Source organism: Mixophyes fleayi, chromosome 1, assembly GCF_038048845.1.
Source record: "Mixophyes fleayi isolate aMixFle1 chromosome 1, aMixFle1.hap1, whole genome shotgun sequence".
NCBI lineage: Eukaryota > Metazoa > Chordata > Amphibia > Anura > Limnodynastidae > Mixophyes > Mixophyes fleayi.
In genome coordinates, this window is record NC_134402.1 from 325117136 (window position 1) to 325134698 (window position 17563).

Consider the following 17563-nt stretch of genomic DNA (forward strand, 5'->3'; position numbering starts at 1 on the left):
ATCGAGACTCAGCTGACTGATGTGTCTGTGCCAAGTCGCAGACTCAGTCTCTCTTAGTAGGATTACTTATTAAAGTGACTCTGTGCTTAGAGCATTCACCAAAGACACTTCAAGGATTATTTATTAAATGTTTAACTACAGTTGGACACTCTACATCTTGAGCACTGTTCTCTGTCATTGCAAGTGCTTATTATATATATTTGCAGAGTGACTTTCCGAAATATTTTCCAGGTCAAGTGTTCCAAGTTCTGGAAAATGACAGAAGCGATTGTCGGAAAATAATTACACAGAAAGTATCACGTGCTACATAATGTTCATCTGTTTCATAATTGAGGTAGTGGCCCTCTTAATGCAGAAATTAATACAGACAATTGAATGTAATAAATGCTATATAACACACACGGATGCAGTCCTTAGAGGAGAGTGTCATTTTTTTTATTGCTTCTTATTGTAGCCATAAAATACCACAATTTAACATTATTTTATTAACATGACAGATCATCGCTCTTGTGTGGTGATCCAGTGGATTATTGACACTGGAAACCTGCACGGAGCTTTCAGTTCCAACATCAGTAATCGGTGATAAAAAAATAAATAAAATAAATAAATTAATTAAAAGTAAAATAAAAAAAATAAAAAAAAAATCAGAATTCTTGACGCAAACCGGTGTCTGTTGATAAGCAGTCTACCCTGTTCTAGTAGCAGATAGAAAGCTGAGTGGCTTTGTATAATCTCTGTTTTTTCTATTTATTATGGCCAGCTGCAGTAATAAACATTCTGTATTGTAAATTCTCGCACCGATACAGATCGTTTTACCGCCGTTGTATACCATGATGGGGCTGCCAGCCCCATCGAAGAATCCCTCTCCTTCAGCTGGTGAAATCTCTGATTTCTCTGGCGTTAACCCTTTCATACATTGTTAGAAGTTCTGCGATAACCAAACAACTTTGGAGTTTTGGCTCATCGCAGGATAATGAATAGATCCCTAAGGCATTCCAGAAGCTCAAGGAGAGGAGGGAAGCTCTGAACTAGTGATAAGAGATCAGTGCTCGAGGAAAATGCTGGCTGACTCAACTTCCTAATTTTGCAATGTTTGAGGCCTTTACAATATTATTTAGCACATAGTGTAAAATACAAGGGCTTGCTTTTTTTTAAAAACAAACATAAATTAGTTATGTTTCATATGCAACTATGATTGCTCCTGGTGTTTCTAAGGGGAAATAAGAAATACTTACATTTATGTTCCTCTAATATTGATTAAAAACTAAAAGGCAGGAAATTACTAGTTCACTTCAAAGCCACCCGCAGTAGTGTGAGTACTAACAAAGTCATCCACACCCATATTCTATGCGTTTCTCGCCTTGTATAACACAATGAAAAGGGTGTACACCGTCTAATAATTTACAAAGGGAGCAGAAACAAAAAAATACACAGTCCATAAAGGTTTGGAAACACTGCGACTAATCAGCGGAATAACTTGGGGCCTGATTCATTAAGGATCTTAAATGAAAAGGATTCTTATTTCAGTCTCCTGGACAAAACTATGTTGCAATACAAGGGGTGCCAATGAGTGTTCTGTTTTGCACATAAGTTAAATACTGACTGTTTTTTCATGTAGCACACACATATCAACTTTAAATTTCAGTGTACAAATAAGCTATCAAGTATTTGTGTGCTACATGAAAAAACAGTTAGTATTTACCGTATGTGCAAAACAGAACACTTATTTGCACCCCTTGTATTGTAACATGGTTTGTCCAGGAGACTGAAATAAGAATCCTCTTCATTTAAGATCCTTAATGAATCAGGCCCTTGGTTAGGACAGAAAAGGATCTAAACCCATCCAAGATGAAGAAAAATGTTAATGTTCTCAATATTTCAACTAGTGGAAATGTGTCCACTGAGAAGCCTACAGTTTATACTGTGTACACAGAAATTGATGACTATGCCGTGAAAGCATATACAGTAAGACAGGAGCCCCAGATAAAGGCAATTCCTAAGAGACAGCTTAGATAATTCACATTTTAGCTCCTATACCCACAGGGAGGATCCAGTAGGTATGTGTAGGGAGAGAGAAAAATAACTGAAATTTTTCTTATACACTGTAGTCTTTCTAAATCCCCCTAAAGTTACAGATGCCCATTTACTGTAATGAGATATAAACAGAGACATTAATAATAAATGTAGCCAGGACCACACTAGTGTCTTGGGAAGTCAAATACAGTATGCTGTAGTACTACCCTCTTCCCAAATTACAATTATGTGACAGGTATTTGCGCTGTTCAATAATTATGCAAACATCTAAAATATTTTATTTTACAGTGTGTAGTCTGTTTTTATATCCTTCAAGTGACACTTAAGTAAAACAAATTGCATAATTTTGATTAAATCAAGACATGCTAAGTCTAGCTTTGATTTCTGGGCTAGTTCTATTTGTATTCGACTGCACTGACCGAATTCACACTTTGAGTTCACAGTTAAAACAAAAGAAATTAAATTAAATTAAATTAAACTATGACACGTTGCTTGTTTGAGCATAAACAACTACATATTATAGTACCTTTGAATTTTTTTTAATTTGAACAGTGACTATTACATGTCTCAACCAGTCAAAAGATAGAGAATTTATTGAGCTATTTCAAACCCTCCATCTGGATCATCCGATTGGAAGATTCAGTTTGAGGACCACTTTGAAACAGATGTGAGCTGCTCTAATAGTGGTAGATACAAGATCCTCCCTGCTTTTCCCTAATGGCCTGACTCTCCAGTCACCAACTGTGCTCTGCAATAACAGATGGTCTCAGGCATCCCCTACACATACATCCCATACTTGCCTACTCTCCTGGAATATCTGGGAGACTCCCAAATTTTAGGGAGCTCTATCAGATTCATGCAGAGTAGGCCAGCCTTTCGCATAATGCTTCACTTTCCTCTGAGGGCGCACGAAGCCTTGATGACACAACTCACTGCAAAGCCAAATATCCACTTTAAAAAAAAATCTCCTTTAAAATATGGTTTTACCAATTAAAGCTATGCAACTTCTCAACCGTCTAATGGAGGACTACCTGGCCTCAAACCAACTGCTTGCAATTAATACTCCCTTGTATGCCACACTTACTAACCGCCACTCCTATTATCATACAACAGTATTCTAAGGGATCATTCATGGCTATCAACACGATAACCACATGAAAATTGCATTGAGGTCAAATAAAGGGTGTTGATATCATCACGGCATTCCAAAAAATGAACGCTAAGTTTTTAATTAAGGAACGCGGCATAACCTATTTTGCACACGCACAGTGATGGGGTGTAAATTGCCCAGTGCTTTAGGTATTGGTGTTGAGTGTTTGAGTGACCTGTACACTTAAGTTATTAGAACAGAGAACATAATGGAGCATGTAATGCAAAATCAAGATCTAATATGCTCATTCTGTGGGAGGCATACCTAGATGCACCTACTTAACAGTTCTGGAAAGGATGTTCAAATGCTGGCAACTCTGGCATATGCCTGGGAGTAAATCTACAAAGAGTTCTTTGTAGTGACCTCTACACATAACAGGTAGCTATTCAGACTCCAAATTAAAACAGACCTAAAGTGAGCAACCCCTATGCATAACTAAAATGTTCCATCCAGCTTATTTAATTTTTTGTAAACGGAATGTTTTAGGTGTGGTCTTAGCCAGGATGTAGACAACACCAAAAAAACAGCTATTTTTAACTACAACATAGGTCTAAATCTGTGTGTGTAATGTAAAGGGCAAATACAAACATTAAAAGTACACATGCCACAGAAAGGTTGTGAGCTTAATAATGCCTATCACAGGCATACACATACATAAACACACAGTAGACATGGCATACAAGCTACTGTATTGTGAGAGAATTATCATCCCAAAATTAATTTGACAGGAGAGCTCTGGGAGGAGGTGAAGTGCTTGTGAGGAAACAAAAAATGGAAACTGAGAGCAGTCAGATGTAAGCCATGTTTGGTACACAGGACTGTAGGTCAAGTAAAAGTCACAATGGAACATAGAAGAGGGCGAAATCACAATACTGAAGCATTAAGTACAACAGGAAGTGGCTATTTACAATGTTTGTTTACACAGATCAGCCACAACATTAAAACCACTGACAAGTGAATTGAATAACAATGATTATCTCGTTACAATAGCACCTGTCAGGGAATGGGATATATTAGGCAGCAAGTAAACAGTCAGTTCTTGAAGATGATGTGTTGGAAGCAGGAAAAATGGACAAGTGTAAGGATCTGAGCGAGTTTGACAAGGGCCAACTTGTGATGGCCAGATGACTGGGACAGATCATCCCCAGAACGGCAAGTCTTGTGGGGTGTTCCTGGTATGCAGAGGCTAAAACCTACCAAAAATGGTCCAAGGAAAAACAACAGGCAAACCGGCGACTGTTGTGACCCCTGTCCACTGCCAAAATTGCCTGCAAATGGCACGCGAGTACCCAGAACTGGACCATGGAGCAATTGAAGAAGGTGGCCTGGTCTGATAAATCAGGTTATCTTTAACATCATGTGTACAGCCGGGTGCATGTATGTGGAAGGCATGTTGGAGGAGGCAGTGTGATGCAATGGACAATGTTCTGCTGGGAACCCTTGGGTTCTGGCATTCATGTGGATGTTACTTTGACATATAACACCTAGCTATACATTGTTGCAGACCAAATACACCCCTTCATGGCAACAGTATACTCTGTTGGCAGAGGCCTCTTTCAGCAGGATAATGCGCTCTGCCACAGTGCACAAAAATTTCAGGAATGGTTTGTGGAACATGTCAAAGAGTTCAAGGTGTTGACTTGGCCTCCAAAATTCCCCATATTGCAATCTGATCGAGCATCTGTGGGATGCGCTGGAAAAACAAGTCCGAGCCAAGGAGGCCTCACCTCACTATTTACAGGATATAAAGGATTTGCTGCTAACGTCTTGCTGCCAAATACCTTCAGAGGTCTTGTGGAGTCCATGCCTGGATGGGTCAAAGCTATTTTGGCGGCACAAGGAGGACCTACACAATATTAGGCAGGTGGTTTTAATGTTGTGGCTTATCGGTGTATAGTGAAGAATGGAACGTTAGAAGGAAAGGATGTTTTGTGTGATACTAGAGGTTAGTAAGGAAGGGGCTCTGTATAATAGGAACATGTTGAGAAACTCTGCCAGTCATCCTGTAGATGACAGATAAAGCATTGAATATAATGTTCTAGGATCTGACTGGTATGCTTAGTCTAATCATTATACGGAGGATTGATAGCCAAAAACAAATTAATCTCAATATTTAGTGTCTGTTCAACATTTTGAGATAAACAGCACTTGGATATAAAATTGTCAGGTAATAGATATAGATGAAAGGATTCTAAAATAGCTAATTCAGCTGTCTCATTAATGGAAGTTCGTCCTGTAAAGGCAAAAAGTAAGTATCTTTGTCAGGCAAACAACAACGAAGATAGTTTGCAATACTTTTGATGGTGGTAAATCCACAATGAAATTCAAGTAGCTTGGTCCCCAGGAACAAGACGGGATGGGACAGGCAACAGTTGCAATAATTCTAAAAAGGGAAGCCTAAGTAGTTTTAAACAGGGCACAGGAACTTTAGCCACAAGAAAAAAAACAAGGATAGAAATGCCTGTAGAAGCTGCCAAATTCTTAAAATTTCTATGCCCGATTGATATTCTTTGGAGTTGGCTGATCCAGAATACCTGGACTTTACTACATATGCATAGCTCTTGTGAGTAGATGTTATGTCTCAAGAACTGGATTAGTGTTCAATGTGTTTCGCATATAGTTGATGCTTATGGAGATGTTCCAACACAATTCAAATCTGTTCTCGATGATCCCGTATATATTTTTTATGAAGAGCTGAAAACTCACTAAAGCATTACACAGTCCAAATGGTAATACATGGCATTCGGAATGTCCATATCTTTTCCAGAGATCAGTCTTCCAGGTCCTATACAAAATTAAATCATAAGCACCCTCTAAATCTAAAGATCTACCTTGATAACATTTTTCTCCGAATGAAGGTCATAAGTTCCTAGTGAACCTGTTTAACTCTTTTTGTATACAGAGATACAAAAAACTGTCCCTCCCGTTATTTTTTTAATACACAAAAAACTGGTGCATCTGTTAGTGAATTAGAAACACTGATGAATCCCATTGCTTCATTCTCACTCAGAACCTGCAGCTGTGGTACTGCTAGCAGACTGGAAAGGTGAACTGCTTCCTGTTGCTGCTGTGTCGTTCAATCGTAGGATCAGCGAGGAGAAGATTTGACAGCATTCTTTTTAATCACATACAAGAAACTGCAAATGTCAGCCGCTCCAGAACCTTAGAAGACAGGTTGTGAGTCTCATCCCCTACTGGTAATAAAAGTTCTAAATCATTCCGATGGGAACACAACATTGTTTGATTCACAATTTATATAAATGGATCATATGCAGCCCACCAATGAATTCCCAAGATGACAGGACATTGGAGAGATAAAATTAATGAAAATAGAATATTCTCATAAATATTATGTTTAAGGACGAATTCCAAAGGCCCGGTTTCATAAATTACTGGGCCAGAGTTCAAAGGTGAACCATAATCTGTTTACATTATAATCAGTGTTTGTCTTGTTTGAAACTTGGTTATGTCCAGTAAATGTAATATACATAAGCATGGCAGAAGCAGAAACCCCCAAACCAACACGGAATTGAATTGAGCTTACAAAATGCAAGCCAATATTACCCTGGTTCTTCTCACCTGAGGCTAGAGAGTGCTGTTATGTTATTACATTCAGTTGCTGCGGTGGACCAGATGTCACACACAGACTGCCGACCAGAAAAGTCAGCTTCCACTAAAGTGGACAATGCTTTTCAAGGTCTTTTAATACAATTTGATATAAACAGGTATATTTGCTATGATATAGTGAAAGGGCCGGTTTTACTTATAGCAGCAATAGAAATATCAACAAATAACCTGTAAAAACTCACAGCGCTATGCAGCTGTCTCAGGGATATCTGTATGCGTGACTCGGTTAGCTGGATCGCGCATGCACAGTGGACTTGAGTCTTCCGTTCAAAAAGAGGAAAAAAATGTAAAATGTTTAAAAAAAAATTCATATATATATTAAAGATATAAAAACATATTGTAAAACTATTGTCTAATGCCAAAATGCTATATTTAAATAATAAAGCATTTTTTTCCACTCCTTCTTTCCTGTTATTTTGAGATGGAGATAGCGGAAGAAGGATTGAGGAGGTACATGTACCTGCGGTCCTTGTTACAATCGGCTTCCCCATGATTTGAAGCATGTCACCAGAGGGTGTTTCCTAGGGCTATAGCAGTGCTATTTCCAACATCAACCCCTTTATACATAGGGAGATATGTCTCTGTCCCTCTCACGCTGTGTTCCCCTCCACTGTGCCCTCCACTGCCCCTCTCACGCTGTGTCCCCCTCCACTGCCCCTCTCACGCCGTGTCCCCCTTCTCTGCCCCACTCACGCTGTCCTCCTTCTCTGCCCCTCTCACACTGTCCTCCTTCTCTGCCCCTCTCACACTGTCCTCCCTCTCTGCCCCTCTCACGCCGTGTCCCCCTCCACTGCCCCTCTCACGCCGTGTCCCCCTCCACTGCCCCTCTCACGCCGTGTCCCCCTTCACTGCCCCTCTCACGCCGTGTCCCCCTTCACTGCCCCTCTCACGCCGTGTCCCCCTTCACTGCCCCTCTCACGCCGTGTCCCCCTTCTCTGCCCCTCTCACGCCGTGTCCCCCTTCTCTGCCCCTCTCACGCCGTGTCCCCCCTTCTCTGCCCCACTCACGCCGTGCCCTCCACTGCCCCACTCACGCCGTGCCCTCCACTGCCCCACTCATGCCGTGCCCTCCACTGCCCCACTCACGCTGTGTCCCCCTCCACTGCCCCACTCACGCTGTGTCCCCCTCCACTGCCCCTCTCACGCTGTGTCCCCCTCCACTGCCCCTCTCACGCTGTGTCCCCCTCCACTGCCCCTCTCACGCTGTGTCCCCCTCCACTGCCCCTCTCACGCTGTGTCCCCCTCCACTGCCCCTCTCACGCTGTGCCCCCCTCCACTGCCCGTCTCACCATGTGTCCCCCTCCTCTGCCCCTCTCACCATGTGTCCCCCTCCTCTGCCCCTCTCATGCCGTGTCCTCCTTCTCTGCCCCTCTCACGCCGTGTCCTCCTTCTCTGCCCCTCTCACGCTGTCCTCCTTCTCTGCCCCTCTCACGCTGTGTCCCCCTCCACTGCCCCTCTCACGCTGTGTCCCCCTCCACTGCCCCTCTCACGCTGTGTCCCCCTCCACTGCCCCTCTCACGCTGTGTCCCCCTCCACTGCCCCTCTCACGCTGTGTCCCCCTCCACTGCCCCTCTCACGCTGTGTCCCCCTTCACTGCCCCTCTCACGCTGTGTCCCCCTCCACTGCCCTTCTCACGCTGTGTCCCCCTCCACTGCCCCTCTCACGCTGTGTCCCCCTCCACTGCCCCTCTCACGCTGTGTCCCCCTCCACTGCCCCTCTCACGCTGTGTCCCCCTTCACTGCCCCTCTCACGCTGTGTCCCCCTTCACTGCCCCTCTCACGCCGTGTCCCCCTCCTCTGCCCCTCTCACGCCGTGTCCTCCTTCTCTGCCCCTCTCACGCTGTCCTCCTCCTCTGCCCCTCTCACGCTGTCCTCCTTCTCTGTCCCTCTCACGCTGTGTCCTCCTTCTCTGCCCCTCTCACACTGTGTCCTCCACTGCTCCACTCACGCCGTCCTCCTTCTCTGCCCCTCTCACGCCGTCCTCCTTCTCTGCCCCTCTCACGCCGTCCTCCTTCTCTGCCCCTCTCACGCCGTCCTCCTTCTCTGCCCCTCTCACGCCGTCCTCCTTCTCTGCCCCTCTCACGCCGTCCTCCTTCTCTGCCCCTCTCACGCCGTCCTCCTTCTCTGCCCCTCTCACGCTGTGTCCCCCTCCACTGCCCCTCTCATGCTGTGTCCCCCTCCACTGCCCCTCTCACGCTGTGTCCCCCTCCACTGCCCCTCTCACGCTGTGTCCCCCTCCACTGCCCCTCTTGCTGTGTCCCCCTCCACTGCCCCTCTTGCTGTGTCCCCCTCCACTGCCCCTCTTGCTGTGTCCCCCTCCACTGCCCCTCTTGCTGTGTCCCCCTCCACTGCCCCTCTTGCTGTGTCCCCCTCCACTGCCCCTCTTGCTGTGTCCCCCTCCACTGCCCCTCTTGCTGTGTCCCCCTCCACTGCCCCTCTTGCTGTGTCCCCCTCCACTGCCCCTCTTGCTGTGTCCCCCTCCACTGCCCCTCTCACGCTGTGTCCCCCTCCACTGCCCCTCTCACGCTGTGTCCCCCTCCACTGCCGCGCGGATTGGTAAGTTTTTGTGTTGTTTGTTTTTTTCTATGGCTGGCCCGCGGCACCCTTGTGACAGCGCCGCAGCACCCCTGGGAGCGCACACTTTGGGAACCGCCGCCCTAGTCGCTCTCTCCCTCTGTTTGTGTGTGTATGTTAGGGAAGTTAGACTGTAAGCTCCATTGGGGCAGGGACTGATGTGAATGAGTTCAGCGCTGCGGAATTAGTGGCGCTATATAAATAGCTGATTATGACGATGATGACGATGTAGAATGTCTTCCCTGGCATAGTTTTAGTAGTGCTGCTTCTGCACTAACACTCCAGTTTGAACAGTCAAAAAATTTCAAACACTGAACTATTCATTTCAGTAAGCTAAAGCTTCATCTGCAAGGAGCATAAGAATATATTGTATCTTGGATACACTAGTTGGGGAATTGATAGAACACCTGTTGAAATATATACAACACTGACTAAGCTGGTGGAAGGGAAGGAGTGATGTGAGGGACCACAACTGGCATAGCATACGCTCCTTCTAGAAAGATTTTGCAAATTAGTAATGTGTCCATTTAAAAGTGTAACCTTGAGCTCACAATCACACCTTTGTAATGTAAGCACCGATTCTGCCTTTGAAAGACTTGACTTGCCTGTGCTATAAAATTCTACAATTTTGGTGTCAGTAATGTTTTGTAATTGCCTGGAAGGAGTATGAAGATAAAGCTCATATCAGACAATTTGTAGAGGACTTTTAAGCCTTATGCATTATGTTACAAAAACTGGATAAACAGTCCGATAGCCAAAGAGGAATCGGAGATAAACTGTTTTAGGAACACATCTTATGAGATGTCAGATGTAAGCCAGGATCAGTACACAAAAATATAGAATGAGAGAAATAAAACGTAAACTAGGCTGGATAGACAGGATTGTAGAAAACCAGAATGGAGCACATAGTAAGGGTAAACCACAATACTCATGTGTTAAGCACAACAGGAAGTGGCCATTTATAAGCCCACACATGAATTAGGAAACAAAATGGCCACCTCTGTTGATGGCAGTCTTGACTGGCAAAGTGGAGGCTTCTGGTAGTTAAAAGTAAGAAACGTCAAGATAAAACAAAATATTCTAAGAGAAACAAGGAAACTGTACAGAGTGGTGAGCTCTATAAACAAACATATTAGCACCACCAAAGAAACGTAGTAAAGTCCTCTAACAAGAATATTTGTATGCATCCATCCCTAAGTATTTTTATTAGACAAACTCCTCTTAATCCTTTAATGGGTGATTTCTGGAAGGGTAGAAGTGGTCAAACAGTTGTCAGACTGTTATAATTTTACAAAAAGATACATTACTGTATGTAACGAAGAATGTGAATTGTGACGGATGTGTATGTCACCTGTGATTGCTATGTATGTTACATGTTGTTAATGTATATGTTTTTCATAATTAATAACTTATTACTTTTACTGCGGCAATGTATGACTGTGCCACCAGATTGAGGGGCAGCTGGTGCTATTAGGCATTATGCACACTTGAATGTTTTTGGATCTGACTGAAAAGATCCTTACAGTGTAACATATTTTAACATATAGGGACAACTGTAACAATATTGTTTTACCACAATGATTTGCTCTCTCTAATCTATGGAAGGTGAGCAATAGTTCCAGCGTCTAATCCTCTTATCACAGATAATCATGTGTAACTGCAAACATGCAATAAACAATAATTACTTACTCTGCAAGTATCTTCTTTCTCCTTCGCCTGTTTTCTGTAGGATGATGATGATAAGTTTCATAATCAAACAAAGAGTCCATGGGCGCCTTCTTTGGTGCTGGTACCACTGATGACTCATAGATAGTGGACTCCAAAAGATCCATTGGGTTAGCAATGCCCTTTTTGAAAGCACCTTGAAATCTTATCCTGAGGTTCTGCTTGTTGTCTGCAGGAGCCTGTGGAGTTCGATTCACCTCAGTGGGTACTGCCCCCTCCTCATTCTCAAACAGGTTGGCCAATGAGGATAGAGGGAACGTGTCATTATGTGTTGAGACATCATCTCCTTGGCTTTCATCAATATCTAGAGACGCGCTTTGTTTCAGGTGCTGCGAGGGATCTGTCATGCTTTATTCTGATTTCCTGGAAAAAAAGATATTATGCAAGTCAAATAACTAAGAAATCATAAGACTGTTCCTGTTCCTCAGAAAGTGTAAATTTAGAATAACTTTGTGAGCGTTTTTTTTTTTTTAACATCACATGAATATATTGCACTCCTTACACCCACATAATCTTTAGACAGTCCAACTGCTAATGAAAACTATTTTTGTATTCTCTGCACAGGTTATATTTACCTCTGCAGTATCAATCAGAATCAGAGCCTGAGAATGTCAGCACCAAACTAATCAGTACAAGTGGCGGGAAGACCGATAGGGAGAAGTAAGACAATAACCTGTCTCTAAACTTACACTAAAACTACCACTTTCTATGCAAACTGTTTCCAAAGGTTTTTTCCCCATATGGATAGAAACTGCTGATACCTTTAGAGGTTACAGTTGTCCCTTATTTCAAAGCACAATCAGAGCTGTTTATATAATATTGTTTATATAATATTGTTTATATAATATTGTTTCCTTGTACCAGAAAATAATTCAGTATTTTCTCCTTTGCAGAATGTTGTACAGGTTATTTAATGCAATCATTAAAATACAATATAATATTACTGCACTGCCGCTAAGAGCTAATTTGCAGCAAGACTCAAGTGTGACCAAGTTCCGCATCCTCAATGAGGATTTACCTTTTTTGCCAAGATCAGAATTATCATATAGTATTCTGGAGCTGCCAGCCATGGTGTAATTACTTAGGTGAACAAATAAAGGGGTCAGGTAGTTTTGTCTGTCTTTTAATTAGTTGTGTGGTTTGTTTGTTTTTACATTTTTCAAGATGCATTACAGGTACCAGTGGACCCTTGATGCTAGGACAGGGTGGCACTAGTGGTTCCTCAAGTGCCAGCATGCCCTGCCAGCCAAGGGTATGCTGATGCTTGCAGTACAACAAGCACAAGCATGCCCAACCACTTACAAGTGGACAGGGTATGCTGGGACCTGTAGTGTACCATGCAAAAATGAAAATGTAACAGTTTTATTATATTTCTTAACTCACACCCACAGTCCAAGCGAGTACCTAGTGCTGTTAGTATGGTTTGTCCTATGAACGTGTGCCCGTATTTGTTTGTGGGTCCCAACCCCCCAGAGAATTAAGCCCCCTTGCTGACCGGCTTAGGGATGGTTGGTATATGGCAAAGAGACCCCAGGCTGCAGGCATGGACTAGTACTAGTATTGGCATTTTCGGGGAACCCATGCTTTTAGCACCACCAATGTTACAGTTACCAGCCATGGGACAAGGCCCGTGCTGATGAGGCTCATCATAGGCACAGATCTTTCTCCAGAACAAATCAGGAGCAACAGATACACCTCCTAAAAAGCATATATGTGCCTGCCTCCACCCTACATACTGCGTATTTGGGCAAAACTAGCCCACCACTTCCCTCCCCGTACACTTAGAGGGGCGCAATGGGCAGGTACATCTCAGTCTTTATACATTTTACTGCGCATGTGCATTACTAGGAAGCACATATTACGCTTGCATTGCGGACAGAGGTCCAACTCTACATGAGCACCAGTAAGTGCGACTTGAACACATTTAAAAACGATAGCACTGACACCTGTAAGGAACACACCCACAGTACACCGTAAGGATTGTCACTCAGCCTTTTAGTCACAGCGATCTTCTAGTCAAATACTATTTCAAAAGGCATCAATGGTTTCATATACAGGGCTGTCACACTAGCAATTTTGTAGTTCAGGACGGTAAGAAAACCCAGTGAACAGCATTTTGACGGACTGAGATTATTGCTGGGAGAAAAGGCTGCACAGTTGATAAACATGTAAAACACTGTAAGCCAGAGAGAGCATGTCACACTGAGCTAGAAAACTGTAGCTGGTGAGTGATTTGAACAAACATGCGAGAAAAAAAGAGATGCATTCCTTAATTAGTTAAATGGGTGCAAACCCCCCCACCCCCCCACAAAACTTCATTCTGCACAGATACTGTTGACAGCCTTCTACAGGAATCAGTTACATCTAAAGCAATCCTTGTCAATGTTGAAGCTGGGCTTACTGTGCACTGTAATCAGTGTTTCCACTTTCAAAATCCAGATTTCCTGGTCTCGACCTCATATTTCCTTGTCAAAATATGTTTTTAATAAGCAGTGGTACATACTAAAAATGATAAGTAACAACAGGGGAACAACCTGTAAGTGGAAACACTGGTTGTAATGTACCTCTGGATAGTGGGCACATAATTCTATCCAATATCAATACATACACCTGGCCAGCTAAAAAGAGGCTAATGAAGGGTAATGTTATACAAATAATGTCAACTATGCATTGGTAAATTGCTGCTCTGCAGTTGCTTATCTTTTATGACATATCAAATCTCACATCGGTTTGGATCCACTATGAGTCACATCAAATAAATGTAACTCTAGAGAAATCAGTATTGCATAGTTGTGTAATGGGCACTTCAATCTACGCTTGAGTTAAAATGCGTCATGAGGATTACTTACGAAGGTTGCTCAGTGGTGCAAATTTGGCTCTGTATACAAATAGTGCTATAAAGGATTCTATCTTTTCCAACTCTCTAAAATAAAATCTCAACCCATATTAGTGTATGTGAAAGGGCTTTTCACACACTCAATCAGTGTGAATGCCCGTAGATCAAGTATGTATCTTCTGTATCTGGTCCAAGCATTCACCTTGTGTTGCCCCAAGAGGCCATGTGAATGGTCCTTGTGACCCTTGAGGAGATCAAAGGTTAAGACTGAGGTGTACTCTATACTGTTCTATGGCAGATCAAGCAGACAGCAAATACAATCTGAACACCCGTGTGGATGCATCATTGAATATGTAGATATGGACAGTTTCAGGTGGGTACAACCAGTCTCCACGACATTTACTGTTTGGTGAATGCAGCTTTGCTGGCACTGCAAATGGGGTTCAGTAAACTATATGAAGACTATGCCAACAGTACACAATCAAGTGAAGGGTGAACAGATCATGAACGAAAAGCAATGACATACTGTATTCATGATGATCCAGCATTCCCTCTGAACGCTCATGTGTACTGTAGACGCATTTTCCATCGGCTTCAATGAACTCAATGAAGTTCAATTTGTAGCACTGGTTGTGCTGCGTTCACCAAGGGGTAGTGTGAGCAAGACATGAATAGCGCCTGTGTGTAAGAGCACTAACTCTGCTGAGATCAATCCCATAAACACCAAAAATGCTATGGTTTGGGACACAGGCGAGGATTCAGTGTCATGTTGCCTTTCAAAGACCTTCTCATTACAGACTATACAATAAGCCACTGGCCAAATCTTTCCCAGATGTGGTTTGGAACGGAGCCTAAACACTGCTTAAAACAAACCCCTTTTTTGTATTCACTATAAATACACACAAACATGTCATTTTGTAGGAGCAGACAACTACACTTAAAACATTTTAAAAGACACTTGACTAAGTGATATGCATTCTATACAGAGGTCTATTATTGTACAGCATGGTACATAGGAATGAACACAAATTACATATTCTGAACCATTGCTTTCTGCCAACTTCTTTAACCATATCAGCACCAGTGGGTTGTTAGACATAAAGGTACTGATGCAGTTATTCATGCACCCGTTTGCTTAACGTCTTGTAAGGTCATGTTTGCATAGATATACTGTACCATTTAGTAATTGTATAACTTGCAGTTAACTGGCGCAACTTCAGACTGACAATGGAGGACGGTCGCTAGCTGCTTAGGATTAGCCATTTGCAAAATCATGTAAATTTCTTCATTGATCATGCATATATTATAACGATTTTTATGGTGTACTTTAAAACTTATCTTTTGTTACCATCATTCATACATGAGAAGGAAGATTGTACCTGCTGCATTATATAGAGTTTTTTATTTAAATTATAGTTGACAACTTTCATTGTTACCCTCTGGGGGATCCTAGTGGGGGGGGGGGGGGGAAGGTGCGGTGAATCTCATCATGTTGGCCCTGCCCCCCATGACAAAATGTTACCATTGTCGCAGGGGCAAAATGGCCCAATTCACCATGAATCACATCATTAGGCTCCCGCTGCAGACAGGGAAAATTGCATGCACTCCTGGTAGTCCAGGAGACAAACCCAAATATTCAGGGAGAGTGGGCAAGCATGATTTAAATCAACCCCAATAGCGCATGTGTTTTTGCAAATATATACTAGTACTAGACAGTATATACAGACTGAGTTAGATAGATATCATTCTGAACAAACTAGTATATTTATTTCTTTGACAAAAACAGTGTGCTTTTCTTGTCAGACAATTAGCAACAGAATCCAAAAACACCGAACAGATTTCTTTCTTTTAAAATTTAAAGTTTTTCTAGTGAAAGTAATCTTGTGTGGGGCAGTGACAACTGAAATAAATTTGAAAACAAAACTGGGTGTTTACGTGTGAGATTCAGCAGCAGCTGCACACCCCAAAAAAGACTAGATATTATTATATTGTAATCTTTTCTATTTTTCAATACTTGTCCATTTAGTAAGGGTCATTCAGTGAAATCTATTTTTAAAAAAGTATGATTGTGAGGGTCAGCACACTGCTGCACACCCCAAAAAAACGCTATATGTAATCTTTTCGAATACTTGTCAATTTTGGAAGAGTCATTCAGTGATACCCACTGCGTGTTAGGGTCAGCAGCAGCTACACACCCCAAAAAGTAAACATGGTGTTCTTGTCTTTGACTCTGAGCAGCATAACCCCCCAATTAAATATAAAAGTTTGTTAGAAGCATATTGTAGAGCAGTGTCATAAGAATCGTAAGATAACATTCCTTCCTTGAGCCTTCTCCTAGTGTGGTGGTAGTCAGCCATCTACAAGTAGCTCCAATCTGTTCAAGTAGTATTACTCCTTTTGGCAACCATGGATCACTGTACAGATCAGGAGCAGACCAGTACCAGTACTGACAGTAGTACTACTGTTACGACCTCTACTAGTAAAAGAGGTAATGCAAGAAGAGAGTTGACAAAAGCATCCTCAAAATTCAAACACTATTTGTCAAATTCAATCTCAAAGAAAACATCAGCTCTTGATGTAAAGAGGAGGATTAAAAGGGAATTTTCTGATGAATGTAGTGATTTGTCTACACCACCCGCTGTATCAAGAAAAGGTTTAGACTATGTCCACTTTTTGCTAGTAGGGGTCCTGCTACTGCTGATACTGGTATACATACTAGAAAGGCCATTCCAAGACAGAATTCCCAACGCGGTTGTGCATCTTCCTCAACTTCCCATGCACCACCTTGTCACTCAGAGTGTACGTTTGTTATGGACAGATTATCTCCAAAACAGCTAAATCAGTGCCTGAAAATAACACTGAGGTTGAAGAACAACTTGAGCACTCACAGAATCCCAAGGAGAGTCTAAGGACTAGATTTACTAAGCTGCGGGTTTGAAAAAGTGGGGATGTTGCCTATAGCAACCAATCAGATTCTAGCTTTCATTTATTTAGTACCTTCTACAAAATGACAGCTAGAAGCTGATTGGTTGCTATAGGCAACATCCCCACTTTTTCAAACCCGCAGCTTAGTAAATCTAGCCCTAAGGAGGGTATCCATGAGTGCTGTATGAGAGACTGAGCTTTCAGATTCAGACACTGTAATAAAAGAGCAGAATCCTTCGAAAAGTGCTCCACCATTTGGAAAGGTGAGGATTGGTAGTAGTAGTAGTAGTATTAGTGTTGATGAGGATTTACCCATAGAAATTGAGGAGACTACTATGGAAGTTGCAAATGTGCAAGAGGAGGATAATTGTGGATCTAATTTTATTAAAACATAATTTTAGCTGCATCAAAGAGTTAGTACTCAATGCCAAACAGTAACATTTGCATAGTCTCAGAGGTCTTAATGAAATCAATTTTTGCCTAGTTGATTTCTAAAAGACATAATGCATGTTCCTTCCTTCCTGAATCGCACCTTGGAAGATTACTAAAGGTACTTATGAACTCTAATGTGCATTTTTTTGCATGGCTGCCAGATCATCTATTGTGTCCCCTAGTCTAGGGAATGTATCTTTTATTAAACTGCCATATATTTGTGCCACAGCTCTGTCACTAATTTTAGCCAGTCAGTTGTGAA

At 42.4% G+C, this 17563-nt stretch overlaps 1 protein-coding gene across 1 annotated transcript in view; it reads right to left on the reverse strand.

Moving 5' to 3' along the window:
- Positions 1 to 17563, reverse strand: part of TRPV4 (transient receptor potential cation channel subfamily V member 4) — an 80339-nt gene that overhangs the window by 50093 nt on the left and 12683 nt on the right. The window contains exon 2 of the mRNA XM_075214345.1: positions 11073 to 11471. Coding sequence (XP_075070446.1) covers positions 11073 to 11455 — 383 coding nt within the window. The 5' untranslated portion in view covers positions 11456 to 11471. The remainder of the gene's footprint in view (positions 1 to 11072; positions 11472 to 17563) is intronic.